General features: G+C 38.8%; 1 protein-coding gene across 1 annotated transcript; it reads left to right on the top strand.

The window, feature by feature from the left end:
• Positions 1–3593: 3593 nt before the first annotated feature.
• Positions 3594–15519, top strand: cdh26.1 (cadherin 26, tandem duplicate 1). The gene is made up of 19 exons (XM_034088049.2): positions 3594–3616; positions 4352–4411; positions 4523–4615; positions 4727–4882; positions 4982–5129; positions 5349–5515; positions 5632–5760; positions 5848–6033; positions 6156–6430; positions 6990–7135; positions 7245–7475; positions 7571–7792; positions 7959–8074; positions 8173–8247; positions 8891–8956; positions 9207–9272; positions 9957–9995; positions 10171–10242; positions 12050–15519. Exons 2-19 carry the CDS (start codon positions 4397–4399, stop codon positions 12284–12286), a joined length of 2439 nt encoding a protein of 812 aa, XP_033943940.1. The 5' UTR covers positions 3594–3616; positions 4352–4396; the 3' UTR covers positions 12287–15519.
• Positions 15520–16347: the final 828 nt, after the last annotated feature.

The raw sequence follows: 16347 nt of genomic DNA, 5'->3' as shown, positions 1-16347 counted from the left end.
GTGAACCTACGCTATTTTCAAAACATCCTTTTCACAGTTGTGGTCATGATGTGAGTCTTTCTCCCTCTTGTACATCTTGCTATGCACTTAATACAAATTAAACAGAGTTTAAAAAAATCTGAATTGACTTATTATAGATACTGTATTGTTTTGCCTTTGCTGTCTCTCTTTATTTTGGACTCTCTTTTTGGAGCCCTTCTTCCAAAGATATGTTGAATAATGCTTATGAGGTCATTATACTATATTGCTTGCTTTCTCCAAAAATGTTCTTCAACACTTGCCCTCGCTAACATCTCTGTTAATGAGCTAGTAGATTATTTAATTTAATTTGTTTTAATGTTATAGATGCCATTGCTCCCACTAAGGTAAATGAAGTGTCTTGGTGTCTTCACAGGTCTCACTAAAAAATCTATTAGAAAGCTGCAGCTGATTCAGAACGCCGCTGCTCGAGTCCTCACTAACACTAAGAAAGTGGATCACATCACTCCTGTTCTGAAGTCTTTACACTGGCTTCCTGTGTGTCAAAGAATAGATTTCAAAATATTGCTGCTGGTTTATAAAGCACTGAATGGTTTAGGCCCAAAATACATTTCTGACCTCCTGCTAAACTATGAACCATCCAGATCTCTCAGGTCTTCAGGGACTGGTCAGCTTTCTGTCCCCAGAGTCAGAACTAAACATGGAGAAGCAGCGTTCAGTTATTATGCTCCAAATATCTGGAACAAACTCCCAGAAACCTGCAGGTCCGCTGCAACTCTTACTACTTTTAAATCCAGGCTGAAGACTTTTCTTTTTGTCGCTGCTTTTAATTGAACTATTCATATCTTAAACTGCACTGTAACTTTTATCCATGTACTTTTTCTTGTAATGTTTAATTGAACTATTCATATTTTAGACTGCACTGTAACTTTTATCCATGTATTTTTCCTTAATGTTTATTTTATTAGCTTTTCTTTTTTAATGCTTAATGTCTTTCATTTTTTTTTTTTTGTAAAGCACTTTGAATTACCCTGCGTCGAAAAGTGCTATATAAATAAACTTGCCTTGCCTTGCCTTGCCTTGCCTTGCCTTGCAAGAAAATATCTCCATGGAGAAACGCCTTGACTGTGAGAACAGAAAAAAGAGTGTAGAAAAGCTGAACACAGGTGGCGAAAAACAAATCTCCATGTTCATTTTGAAATCTATAAAGAGAGACTTGGCTTTTGTAATTTGGAATTGAAAAATGCATGACAGTGTTTCTTCTCTGAGATCATTGCCAAAAACAACGCACGTGCCTTGTTTGCTACCGTCGACCGACAAACAAACCCCCCAGTGTCAGTATAGCCTCTGAACTTCTATCCACCAGGGCCTGCAATGAATTTGCCTCCTTCTTCACTGACAACATTCAGAAAATCAGACAAGCAGGTGTCCACTTAAAATTATTTCAAACACCATGACACAATTCCATCTCATTAAAGAGCTAGAAGACATTATTCAACATCTGAAATCCTCCTCCTGCTTTGATATTATACCAACAAACGTTTTTTCAAAAATGTTTTACATTGCATGGCCTCAGATCTCCTTCATATAGTAAACAAGTCTCTTCACTCAGGTGTTTGCCTTGTTCGCCTTGCCTTGTGTTGAAAGGCGCTATATACATAAACCTGACTTGCCTTGCCTTCTATACAAAAAGTGAACCATATTTTGGTTGCTGTCATCATTCCTCTTGTTCATATTGGATATTAAAAGAGAATTTCCCATTAATTACATAGACACAGTTTGTGGAACAAAACAAGGATTTTATGGCCAAATCACTTTGGGAACGAACCCCTTGAGTGCTAGTATGAACAGGAGGGAAACATACAGCAACTAATGCCTGTTTCAATTCTGGGAACATGGACTATTGTTTTATTTTATGAGTTTTATTGTGACTAAGATGAACCTAACCTTAAAAACTGACATGCACCAAATTATAATTCTTGCAAAGTTTTTTTCACCTGCATGAGAGAATCTATTTCCCACAGGAAAAATGTCACAACCATAAAAAGTACTGACTCGCACTGTCAGGTCTTCCTCTCCGTTCTTTTTATTATGCTTTCTGATTCTTCTTGTTTTGGAAGTTGCCTGTACTTTCTCTTAATGACCTTAATAGTTCACTTGTTATCTCTGACTACATTTGCTAGTAGGCCTACCGTTCAGATCTTTACCTGGTTATCATTTTGCAGAGACAACCAAACGTTTTTGTACTGAACATAGATTTGATTATCGTACAGTATGTTATGATTGTGTTTTTAATTTAAAGGTCATAATACAATTGTTTGTTTATGTATAAATGCCTTATATCAATGTAAAGAGGTAGACTGTATTGAGAATACAAATACTTGTTTTTCACTTCTCCAGATGCCGTGTTTCTGAAACCCCTCCTCTAAAACTGTTGAACATGCCGCAGGGAAAACAGGTTGTTTGCTAATCATACAGTAGCGAATAAGATTGGGAATGTGTTGCTCCCATTTCTAACTGGAGACTGACTGCTTACCACACCCAGTGGTAAGGGCATAAAGCTGAGTCTGTCAATATGTCAAACCCCTCACTGCCTAAATGGAACCAGCCCCTCTGTGACACCCTTTGGGAAATAGATAAATGACACGTGGTGCATTTTATCTTGGTGAAATAAAACAGAATACAAATATTATGTGATAACTGAAGAACACATGAAAGCAACGTACAGCACTTCAATTCAAATGAATCTTCCTTTAGATAGTTAAAACAGCAACAGACCAGCCACTGAGCCATGTCTGAGTCTTTACATTTACAATTGCCTTATCATTTAATATATATAGTTAATGGGATTAAGTGGGCAACAGATAACTGTAAAACAAAACAGTTTATTTATACATAAGGAATCCACAATTATTTTCTGAAATCATATTATTTAACTGTGTGTGTTATTCATTTATCACTCACTACAACTCCTTTTCAATTAAGGTTCAGGCTTTTCATGTTCAAAATTCGCCTATGTATTGTTTAAGTATGTAACTGGATGTGAGCATGCCCTCAGTATGTGTTTGTGAGACCTATCTAGACCCAAAGTATGCCTACATGCAATATGTATGGGAATATGCATGTATAAAAGGACAAAGTGTACTGTGTAAGTTTTAAGAGCTATATGATTACTGCCCAGGTAGGTTTTAAATGTCATGTCAGTCTCTCTATCTGAAGCTGACCGGACCTATGGAATTCAGTTTTGTTTGTTGCCAGGCATAAATGAGACATGGTAACCTGAGCTATAGCTGTAGGGGTGTACACCTGAGACATACCTGTTCCTCAGCACAGCCAGAGAGTACTCGTGTTAACTTAAAAACTCTCTCACAAAATATATTTAGCTACAGAGCAAATATACAGGGAAGCTAAAATATCATTGTTGTCCTGCACTCAAATGTAATTTGACTGATCACATAGCAGATAACTTTGCGCACAAACAGAGTGCCCTTTGTTGTCGGCAGTCAGCCAACCTGCCTGCAGTTATTGTGGGCTGTCTTCTGTGCACTCTTTTTCAAACTGGCTTTGCCTCTTTTGGAGTAATCCCACAGAGCAAGCAGTGTGGACCAAGATGAGGACCTGTTCTCTGCTTCTGTTGGTAGGCATACATTCTGAATTATATTTTACCTTATAAAAGGCATCATAATGTTTAAGAAGCAATCATGTTGTGTTATTTCTCTTATGAATGTTTTACGAGAGTTGTAGTTTAGTGTAGATTACTTTTAACAAGGGAATAACAGCAGGTGTATATTACGCACAATAAAAGAGTCTGCCGGTAGTTAAAGATGGATGAAGTCAGAGAGCAATACCGGTTTAATGCATCCATTATGGAAACACATTTGGTCAACATGGTAACATGACCTCCTTCATTGGCTAAGCAAAAGCACACATTTTAAACAGATCACTTCCCCTGCAGTCATATATTTTGCTTTTATTCTACAGGATAAAAATAATAGGAACAACTTTCTTTTTAAAACGCATATCTTAGTTCACTGGGACATTACTGATGTCATATTTTGCTCCCAGTGCCAAAATAAACTAACCATGTCAATTTAGGTGTACAGGTGTCCTTACCTAACCTAGCGGTAAAATTGGTTTCCATTTACACTCACCAAATTTTTTGTTGAAACAAAGCTATTGTAGTAAAACACTGGCTTGCAGATACACATCATAGTGAAAAGGTTCAAGCAATGTTAAGACGATTTAACTCGTTTAACTTTAATTGATTATATGATTCTGAACATCTGCAATTATCTTCAACAGTTTTATTCACTGTATATCTTAGAATAAATCATCCGTCTCCTCTATATTTACAATGTATCTTTTATTTTAGGTTGCATTTATAGCCCTGGCCGAGTCTTTCCATGGAAGACACCACATGCGTGACAAGCGGGTAACTGCGTCATGTTTGGAAATGCAAACCCCTGCCAAAATATTTTCACTTTTAATCAAACATTTTAATTATTGTATTTCATTCAATTGATCTTTATTATGTTTTTGACAGGAGCTTTTGCTGCGTGCCAAGAGAAGGTGGGTTTTGTCTACAATTGAAATACAAGAGGAAGATCCCGGGCCATTCCCGAAAGAAATTTCGAAGGTGAGGATATCATTTTGAAAATTAAATGACCAATCACTGAGGCAGTTCAATATGTTGGCTGGGCTTTACATTAAAACAAAAACAGCTAAACAGTTTTTGTATCCACCCTAGATGTTTAATGACCAGACGCTTGAAGAGGAGCACTACTACCAAATCACTGGAGCGGGTGTGACGGAGGAGCCGCAGGGGGTGTTCAAAATCGATGCAACGACCGGAAGTGTCTTTGCCCTTAAATCTATCGACAGAGAAACACGTTCATCCTTTCATGTGAGCTCATAATGGATAACCAATCCCTCACGATATATACATTCTGTGTATATGTTTAACCCTTCTAAATCATGTTAACTTGTGTGCCTTTACCCACAGATCAAATTTGATGTATTGAGCACACGGACTGGCCAACCAATAGACGAGCAACTAGCTTTTAATATAGACGTAAAGGACATCAATGACAACGCCCCGACTTTCCTCCCCCCTACAATGGATGTCAAGGTGAACGAAAACCTAGAAGAGGGTGAGTATGCAGTATGCATGGCTCAGAGAGTATGCATATTTTCTACTAATACACAACAAAGAATGGAAAAGTTGTCATGAAGTCTAGAGGGTTAACCAGCATTTCAAACCTAAGCTCCACTTTTTATCATGTTTTTCTATAATCAAAATGTGTTCCTTTTCTCCCAATCCTACATTTCTAACACATTCAATCTGCGTTGCTTTCTTTGTCTTCATGAAGGAGGCGCGATAGTGAATTTGAAAGCCGAGGACAACGATCAGATGAATACAGATAACTCAAAATTCACCTTCAGCTTGGTCTCACAGATCCCAAATGAGCCCAAGATTGAGTTGAAGCAGATGGATAAAGTGGGCTTTCTCACATTGAAAGGATGTTTCGATTACGATGTGAGATATTACCTACATCACCTGGCAGCTGCATTTAATATACTGTTCATACTGATTTATGAACACATATAAAACGTTTTCAATCTTCTTACTTCATACTTTTATATATGTTTCAGAAAGTAAAGAAGTATGACGTTATTGTTCAAGCCAAAGACCATGGAGAACCATCCCAATCATCCCAGGCTGTCATTACTCTCAACATTATTGACACCAACAATCATGCACCGACCTTCAGGCAGAAGAAGGCACAACTTTTTTTTGGTATACTTTAGTTACTTTTTAAAAGTGATTTATGGTACGATGTTAAACATGAAACTGTTCTTTCATTCCAGTATCAAGGTGAGGTGTTAGAAATGATCACCAAGAACGACATTTTGAGAATCGCAGTAGACGATAAAGACACTCCTAATACTGCTGGCTGGCGTGCCAAATACATCTTCATGAAAGGGAATGAAGAAAGAAACTACCAAATTGATACTGATCCCGTAACCAATGAGGGCATTTTAAGCGTTATTAAGGTAACCATGCTTTTCTCAGGCTAATAACAATTGTAATTATTTTCCAATGTGCCAAGTTCAATGCATTATTTTTACAGCTACAGCTGTCACAGTACTGATCTAAACGTGTGTGTTTCTTCCAGGGCAAGGATTTCGAGAGGAGAAACATAATTTATCTCCTGGTTGAAGTAGAGAATGAGGAACCCTTAACTCTTTGTAAAGACAATAAACTTGTCGGCGCAAGCGAACATCCACCTCGAGATAGAGTCAACATCACTATTAAAGTGATTGATGTCAATGACGCACCTGTCTATGAGAAAGACACATTTCACGTGTACCAGAAGGAAGAGGAACCGCCAGGAAAGGAGCTTTTCACTCCAACGATTAAAGATCTCGACTCTGACTTATCCAAAGTCAGGTTAGTGTTTAAATACAGTAATTTGTGCTTGATGTGTTCATTGCAACATATATATATATATATATATATATATACAGAGTTTAAAACAAATCTTAAAACTACTAACAATTATTTCGGATAACGGTGGTTGTCAAAGGAATGAGGGGAAACATTTTATTGTTAACAACTGACTTTATTTATTCTTAGTACTTGTATATGTTTTGTATGTACCTTTGCTGTGTTAGGAAAAGCAAAAAACAAGAGGTGGACAATAAAGTTAATATAATCTAATGTCATCTAATTAAATCCAAACTAATCTTATATATTTTGCAGTTTTTGCTGTGAGTTAAGTGGCCAGCAGATGTCCATAACCTGATATACATAAAGATATATCTGCATTGCAATAACCTCACTACGATACATTAGTCATTAGAAATGACCTGTTGAATTACAAGGCTTACTGTATACAAAAAGACTTACTTCAAGTTATGCGGGAGTGTTTTGATTGCAGCACAGCAAAACCATGCATTTGACTTCCAGCAGCTGCAATTCAGTGTTTTGATTCTCCTCATGTTATTAGGCATGTGCTGTTAGAAGATCAAGGGAAATGGATGACCATTGATGCGAAAACAGGAACAATCACATCAGCTAAAATGATGGACAGAGAGTCAGAATTTGTTGATGAAAACGACGTTTACAAAATCGTCATTGGTGCCATAGATGATGGTATGAAAGAGGCTTACTTTATATTCTAAGCAAACACATAATGTTGCCATCTTGTTAACTAATGCCTGGATCATTAAAGGTTTTTTTTTTCTTTTCTGTGGTTACACAGATGAGCCTCCAGCCACAGGTTCTTGCACAGTCCTGATCCACCTCAAGGATATCAATGACAACAAACCTATGCTGGCCACCAATGGTGCCATTTTGTGTGGAAACAAGGATAAAAAGGTCATGGTGACAGCAATGGACGACGATGCCCCTCCTTTCGGTGGGCCCTTTGCTTTCTCCCTTGTGGATGATGACAAAACGGTGACGCAGCGATGGAAACTAGACCCTTCCTATGGTTAGTACATATCTGTAAATCCTCCTTACTAGAAAAAATATATAATGTTGGAAATTGACCAGCCACAACTCAGCTCTCTTCAAACCCTTCACCAGGTGACCAAGCTGGGCTTATTAGCCGGACACCACTCCCATATGATAACTACTCAGTGCCACTGTTGATTCAAGACCAACAAGGTGAGATTACAAGTGAAACTATGGCAGTGATGGTGTGTGACTGCGGAGAGGGCGTTGTTTGCAAACCCAAAGATCCAGTCACATCCAGCCTTGGGAAAGCAGGCATTGGGCTACTCTTTCTAGGACTCTTATTATTTTTGTGTGAGTATGGCAAACAATTTCAACATAAGTACAACCATACATTTCAGGCCCAATAAACAATAGCTCATAATGAGATCATTTAGGTAATTTAACTAAAAGTGGGTTGTTAATCCTCAGGATTTATTATTCAAGCACAATGTTGCGTTATTTTACCGTGTGTCTGCAGTGCTGCTCTTCCTTTTGGCGTGTCAGTGTAAAGCGAAGGAAATGGTCATGGTGCAGGATGAGGGCAACCAGACCCTCATCAAGTACAACCAGGAAGGCGGGGGCTCTGCTGACCAGGTGAGTGTTTGTGCAAATTAGAGGGAGTAAGAGACTGAGAGTACGTAACCCCCCCCCCCCCCCTCTAATATTTTATTTTACTCTCTCTTTCCTGCCAGGCTGAGCCCACTCTGCTCCTGACACCTACACGCATGGTGGCTGTGAACAATGGCCATAAAACAAACACTATTAAGGTAATCCTCCCCTCCCATCTTAGTCTCATTTTACTTTTTCAACATTGATTTGAAAGTGTGCGTGCAACTTGTAGAAAAATGACTTCAGAAACTGTGTGTTTTAGAAAATGCAGCTCATAATGTCGATGTATTGACAGTGGATTACTGCTTTAGTTCAGTTGTTTTCCTTTTCTTTGTCTACTTAACTTGCGTGTGACTGATTGAAGGGTGTGTTGTATAAGAATGTGGTGGTGTAAACACATTAATAGAATTAATTACAGGGTGTGCACAACTTGTGTAACAAGTTTCTCAAATGGTTGACCTTAACAGAATAACTATGGCAATACAAAGAAGACATCTTGGATTGCCTAAAATACTTGCAAGAAGAAACTACTTGATCTGTTTACTGATCACATTTACTGCATAGCACTATTGTAACCTTTGAAAGTGGGATGAAAGTTGGTGCAGATAAATAAGGTTCAGATGAATAAGATTGCTTTTTTTAATTCATGGACCTACACATTTTCTAAGAGTTGATCTTGTGGCTGTTTTTCCCTTTTCAATCACTTGTTTTGCGAAGCGTTGTTAAATGTCAAAGATATAATGCAATTTGTACGCCCCCATACTAGCAAGGTTGCTTTATTAATTTGCTTTGCTCAACCAGACTTCTGAGATATCTAATGGCGTGGTCAAGGACACAGACTTCTACAACAGTCGAGTGGTAGACATGGTGAGTAAGGGGCCTTTAAATATTGTCATTTGTGTATTTGTAAACCTAAAAGATGAACGATTACACCGGTTTAGAGTCATTTTTACAGGTGTGTAGATAAATGATGATTGCAAACAATTAATTATCTTATAGTGTTCAGCCCTGAGTGCAGATGATTACTACACATCTGTAATTGGCATAAGACAGAGCCAATAGCTGTCCTGTATTTCTATCTTCCACCCTGAATAACCTCACTGTGTAACCCCTACAGATCAACGTTACCTCACTGAACTCGCAACCACAAAGAAACACTTTCACGAGCAGCGGGCCGGCCAGGGTAAGTGACTGCAGCTGTGATATCAATAGCAGCCTTTTTTGAATGTGTTATCTCTTTGCATCTCGTTTCTCTGATAAATAGGTGTGTTTTATGAGGATGCACACAACTTTCTTAAATCCACAAGGGGGAGTCACTATCTTTGTTATAATGCTACATGACCAATGCCTATTTTTTTACAGCCTGACACATACAGTAGGAGGTTTGAACAAGAGGATATATATTTTTTGGTCTAATTTATTTCCATGTTAGTCATTTTTGTTTCTATCCTTTGAAGAAAAACCTTTTTTTGTTCTATGAACTGTATCTATTTGTAAAGGTTAAATACTGTACAATATATTTGTGTATATCTATACTGTATGTGTATTTAGATGTTATTATGTTATTTTCTTGCTCATTAGATTTAGCAGCACTGTTAAAACAGCAGTTTGATATACAGTAGTTTAATATACAGTAACATATCCACACACTTTGCAGTTAAACTTGTGTTACACTGACATGGGTTTCTAATAATCACCCACCCTTATTGATTCAAATGGGATGAATACTTATACTGGTTGAATCATGTAAGAAATGTTTATCCTACTCTCTATAAGTGCTGTCGATTTAGTTTTTTTTTAATCAAATATAGGCATTGTGAGATTGAATTAAGTATTAAGACTTAATCTGTTTATTTCCTTACTTCAGTCCAATACATGGAATGTAAACAGGACTAACACCGGCCAGGTAAATATACTCTTCATTAAAAATGAATTTTTCAATAAGTAAGTCAGTCATAAAGTTCTTTGACTGCAATATACACTTTCATGCATGTGTAGTATGTTAACTAGACAGTGGGAAGCCCACTTATGCACATCATATTCAGCCCATCAGAGCTCACGACACTCCTCTCTCTGAACAGGGACGCTCATCAATGTACCAGCGCTCCGTCAGCATGTGCTCAAACCAACACATTGCAGATCACATCGACAGGGTAAGAAAGTTTGTCTTAAAGCCACACATTGAGGTGCCCCCGGACATTAACCCAAAATGTTTCCCAATGGTCAATTCTCTGTTTGTGTGAATGAGAGAGAGTAATTATTAATGCTTTAAAACATACCATGCATAAAAACAAAATCCCTAAAAGGAGATTTCTAACTGCTTTCATCAATTAAATAAGTAGTATAGTGAATATGAAATAGGGCCATGCATATACATTTATACTTTCGGATGTCTGTATGTACCTATGTTGTACCTACTTTGGACTTGAAAACAGACATTGACACTATATTTATATATAATAATCATTACTATTCATATCTCTACATATTAGGGGTGTAACGGTTCACAAACATTTCGGTTCGGTATGTACCTCGGTTTTTAGGTCACGGTTCGGTTCGGTACGTTTTCGGTACAGCAGAAAAAATTATCACAAAACAAAACATATTTTTTTAAAATTATTATTAAACTGTGAATAATGTATTCACTCAAATAAATACAAAATATAATAAAATAAACATTAAGGTGCAGCATTTCGATAAACTGAAATAATCTGTATTTGAACTTTACTGTACTAGTACTCACAAAACATAAACTATTAGTTTAGGGTTTTTAATTATTATTAAACTATGAATATTCACTCAAATAAATATAAAATATAATCAAATGAACATTAAGGTGCAGCTTTTCGATGAACTGAAATTATCTGTATTTGAACTGTACTGTACTAGTACCTAAGCAGCCAGTTTGACATTATGACTTGCTGGTCATTGTATTTTCATGTTTTTTTAAAGAAAGATGAACTTGTCCACATTGCTTGCCGAAAGGGCAGATCTGCTGGCACTAGCAATGTCTCCTGCCGTGGAGAACACCCTCTCGCTAGGGACAGAGGTAGCAGATACAGCCAGGTAGCGCTTTGCTAACATGGCAACATAAGGATATTTGCCGTTTGTAATAGCTTTGGCTCGGTCTGAAGTTTTTGCGAGTGGTGGAGGCTAAATGCTAGCGGGAGTTGGGTTTGCACTTCAGTCTTTTGGTACCGGTGATATTCACGTTCGGGTGATGCCTTTTCAAATGAGTGTGCAAGTTTGATGTATTGCCAGCCGCGTAACCAATGTTAGTTGAACAATGCCGACAAACAGCTTTGGTTCGGTCCACCTGTCTTTGTCCGTCATCCTTGTACGTAACTGCGAAACCAAAATGTTCCAAAACCGGAGACTTCAATGATGCTGGAGGATTTTCGAGCTCAACTTTATCTGCGTTCGCCATTTCGACAGTTCCTCAAATTACTGATTACATATGAACGCATCCCTCTGACCAGCTCGTCCAATGAAATGACTTGCTCGCTCTATGACGCGTTGATCACAATGGGTGCAAATTACTCTGAATGCTGCGACGCAGCACCTGAGATTACTTCCAAAAAGTTGTTCACGTTCTCAATTTTTTACGTTTAAAGTTATATGCGTTCGGTACACTTCGGTACACACGTGTACCGAACCGAAGGGCCCGTACCGAATAATTTCGGTACGGGTACGTGTACCGTTACACCCCTACTACATATATATACAACAAAAAGAAAGTTTCTACTAATTCTGTTGTTGTTATTTTATTATATAATACTTACATTCTTGTGTGAACTCCTGTGTTATCCTGGTTTTCCATTGTATCCCTGATGCTGCTTTTTCAATTTCCCAATTGTAATCTTATATTTTATTACTCTTATCTTATATATGCTTTTTTAAAGTATCTGTTATTGACAAAAAATTGTGCATTAATCCTTTGATGACTCCCCAATCCCACAGAGACTGTACATGATGTATGGAAACCTGTTGGACCAGGCGGGGTACCCGCCCAAAGAGTATGCCTATGAGGGACTGGGCAGCAAAGGCCCATCACTGGATAAGCTGTCACTAAGCGACCAGGGAGAAAATATGATTTTCCTGGATGATTTGGGGCCAAAGTTCAAGACCTTGGCAGGTATCTGTCAACACACAATACAAGAAAAGAACAAAGCTTTAAAAAAGGCAGCGCTGGACTGATTTTTTTTATATCGTTATGTTTCTCTTCATTTCAAGTTTGAGATTGTTGCGATGGACTGATCTGATTGGATGTTTTGAGAAGGGAAGCACCACAATGGTTTGATTTTGTATATGTGCATTGTGGACTTAAAGAGCCTGTGACAGCCTCCCAACAAATGAAAGCTTTAGCGCAAGTTCAATAAGGAAGACCTAACAATGAGTCACTTACAGGTCACTCTATTGCTCTCTCCCCCCTCATTAAATGCGTGGGCGCCCCTCAGCAGCCAATTGCTGCACACATTAAATTCCTTAAATGCCTGCTCTTCCTTCCTGTCAGTTGTCATTTCAGGTGACCACATGCAACCTTCCTCCACCCCTCTCGCCTCCCGTCTCCTCCAGGACAAAGCTAAAACCTTCCTCCTTCAGACCGGTCCCACCTATCACCACCACCAATGTCTCGACCCCGGGGATTTCATCGGAGCGGTTCTTTCCCTCCTGAATGATTATCCTGCAAACCGGGGCCTAATCACCAAACACCATTCCATTCTCTTGTTGTATTATCATGGCAATCATTTCATTCATATGACGTGTAACAATAAATTATTTCACACACACATACGGGTTTTGGGCCGAGGGCGACACTGTACTTCCGGTATCTGCCATTTCACGCGAGGTGCAAGCAGAATATCATAGTCTATTGCCTTAATCAATATAGTCAACTCTAAAATACCACATATATGCATTGGCATGATAATATTATTGTGACAAGTGGCGTATTCACCTGGTGTTTCCAGAAGATAGATGTAGATGCTGCCAAAATCGACCGAAGGCCACTTTCGAGAGTCGTTTTTCCATACATCTGCAGGCAGTCTGTAAGGGCAATCGGACAACCCACACAGCTCTAGTTTACGCTGGTAACGACCTAGAGCACACCCCTCAAGTCCAGAGATGTAATCCGAAGACATGCAGCGATTTCTTCGGTCGTTAATTCAGAAAAAAAACCTAGTGCGCTCTGCCTGGCTACGTTAGCTAGCTGTTTATATTAGCACCTCCAGGATATTAGCACCTCCAGGAAAATGGCGTATTTATATATATATATGGCGCGCGTTGCATTGTGGGTAGCTCGTGACGTCACTGTGTGTGAAAGAATATGTATTCCATACATCACGTCTCTCCGGGTTGAACTGTTGTGCAATGAAATATTGGGCTACTAGTCATCTCGAACCGTTAGTTTAAAAAAGTTGCGATAATGTTCCGATAAATATCAATAATTTCAAACATCGCAGGGAAATTCCTCCGACTCATTTTGAAGTTTTGGGGGAAGCCGGAAGTGACGTCAATGCGGGAACGCTTCACTGTGTGGCGAGAGAGCCAAACACGGACAAAGTGTGTTGTTATGCGTAGAAATGGTGAATTACTGAGTTTTGGCACGTTAATAACGTTTTAATGAAGTTGACTACAGTATATTCATATTTGTCAGTGCTTTCATGTAAATTCAAGGAACATAAACATAAATGATCGTGGTGAAGATGATGATTACATTAGGATTAAAAATCGGTAGTGAAAGCTGCTGAATTTCCTCCCGTCGGATGTGATATAAAAACAAATCGATTATTTTTGTAAAACTACCTTTATTAGTGCTTTCATGTCAATTCGGCGAACATATGATACATTAAATGATGAGGTGAGGATGATGATTTAAAAATCGTTTGTTTGAGCCGGTCTGCATTTCCTGATGAGAAAACAAACCGATGCTTTTTGTAGTTGTAGTACACCAACATGGATTAAACGTGCGTTTTTTTTACCACAATGTTGGGGAAATTAATGGATAAAATGCACGGATTATTATTATTATTATTATTCCCACTCCGATCGGGACACTAGGTCCACCGTTTCCCTGCAGCGAGGCTCCCCCTGTTGACAGTTTACGTGGGCTGGGCTGGGTGCAGTGGTGGACTGGCCATCGGGACGAATCCCGATGGGCTGGTACCGAAGTGGGCCGGTCGGATAAGTCACTAGCACATCCCCCACTCCCCGCGTTGACAATTTACTAGCGATACCGAAGTGGGCCGGTCGAGAGTCCCGGGATGATTTTTAGTCCCAGTCCACCACTGGCTCCATGACCGTATGATTGCACATATTGACTTACCTAATTCCTAAACTTCTAACAGATACAACATAAACCGATCCTTCAGCCTCATATGAGCTCTCAGACACGTTCAAAATTAAACTGTCATCGCTGTCTGAGCTGTGTGCACCATCATGCGTTTACATGCAGATGCTGGGATCCTGAACGGTGCAGCTGGAGCGCTGTGCCCGCAATGACGTCACACATAATTTGGCGGGACTTGAAGAATCCCCGAGAAGATCCAGAAAATGGTCAACATTGAAGGGCAGATTAATGGTTATCAAAGTACAAATATCCAAAATCAGTTCAGTAACGTTTTTCAAGGGGACAATATTTACTCAAATTGATGGGTTTGGATGATGGGGGAAACTCGTGTCACAGGCTCTTTAATAATTAGATACATTTAGAGCCATATGTTATATATTGGCATCAATCCGAGAAACAGGGATAATGTAGGCGAGGCTGTCTTTTTTTGTGTTCATGCATTGCAATAACTTTCATGCTCTGGTGATTCTTTAAGTTTATATTTTTACAGTGACTGGGAGTGTTTGCTTGTTTTTTTAACTTTGTTACTTTAGGAGAGTTGGGTTCCAGAAAATCTATTTTAGTTATTGACGTTATGTCAGGGAAGTTTACTTTTTTATGCTTTAAAATTGCTTATAAATCTGTGGAAACTATTATGTCATAGGATGTTTGATTTTTGTCATCCACTCAATAGACCATGTAGCCTATGCTTCACAGGTTTCATTTTGAAGAACTATAATTACCTGTGTTGATTTATCTTGTATACTTGCCCACTTCATGTAGAGGGGGTCAGCTAGTGGGTGTTGGCATCAGAAATGTTATGCAGCTTGTCCGAAGGTATTTGAGTTGAGTCTTGTTGACGGTTTCATGTAATCAAATGTGTCGCTGCCAAAAACATTGTTATGTCTTGTTGGATTTCATGTGATGCAAGTTACAATGGGTTCCCTTCAGTCTGTCAGAAGAAGAAGAGGCAGAACTTGTTGTATTAATGTTTGCACTAATTTGGCACGGAAGATGCCGTTAGGTGTGGCAGTTTTACTCTCACTGCCATGCCTTCAAGCACCTGTGGATTTGTACTACAAAATAAAGTGACAAAAAAGTATTCAAAGTTCTTGTATCCTGCTTTAGCGTACAGGTGTAAATATAATAAAGTAATTTAAATGTGACTTTTTTTTCCTTCCTACTACGTAGCGAGACAAGGGACAGTTGTAACATGGGACAGTTGTAACGCCTTCAATCACAAACAAGCTAGAGTGATGACACTCACTCTGCCCATGCTCAGTTAGATCGAAAGATCGCTGTGATAAAAAGGAGCCATGTTTAAATCTCTCGCGAAAGATATCAGCAAAAGTGTTTCTGAGGTAAAAAAATAAATAAAAAATGATATGATGTATTTTTTGGATACTGTCTTGAGGTCAAATGTCCAGGAATCCAAACTAGTATTATTAGAATGTTTGTAAGCTAGTACAAATATAACTAGCTAAATATGGGTCAAGCTAGTGTGGCTGGCGCTGCTGTTCTCATTCATAACACTCCGTTCGATGTCTCACTATGGGATGCGCCTCAACGCGTATGCAAACAGAAGCATCAATCTCATTACGCCAATCCTGATAGGCTGGTGATCTTGACGTCAACATCAAGGAATCCACCCACCCTTTAAGTAGCTTGTGCTACGACGCAGCGTCATTCAAACACCTCTTCTCGCTTCAGAGCACATCTCGTTTTATCAGTAACCGGGCTAGCTTAACGGTCCACAGACTGAACCCAAGCTAACATTCGGTCCAAGGGGCGCTTGCCGGTTACTTTTTTGCTTTGCAAGAAGATTGAGCAATATTAACACACCAGTTAATATTGGAATCTGCCTCGCCGTTCTTTCTGTCGAAATAACGGTAAGGTTAGATTTTTATCTTCAAGCTAGTAACATACCTGT

This window comes from Pseudochaenichthys georgianus, chromosome 7, assembly GCF_902827115.2.
Source record: "Pseudochaenichthys georgianus chromosome 7, fPseGeo1.2, whole genome shotgun sequence".
Taxonomy (NCBI): domain Eukaryota; kingdom Metazoa; phylum Chordata; class Actinopteri; order Perciformes; family Channichthyidae; genus Pseudochaenichthys; species Pseudochaenichthys georgianus.
The sequence above is the reverse complement of the archived record's forward strand: the minus strand, read 5'-3'. Positions and strand labels throughout refer to the sequence as shown.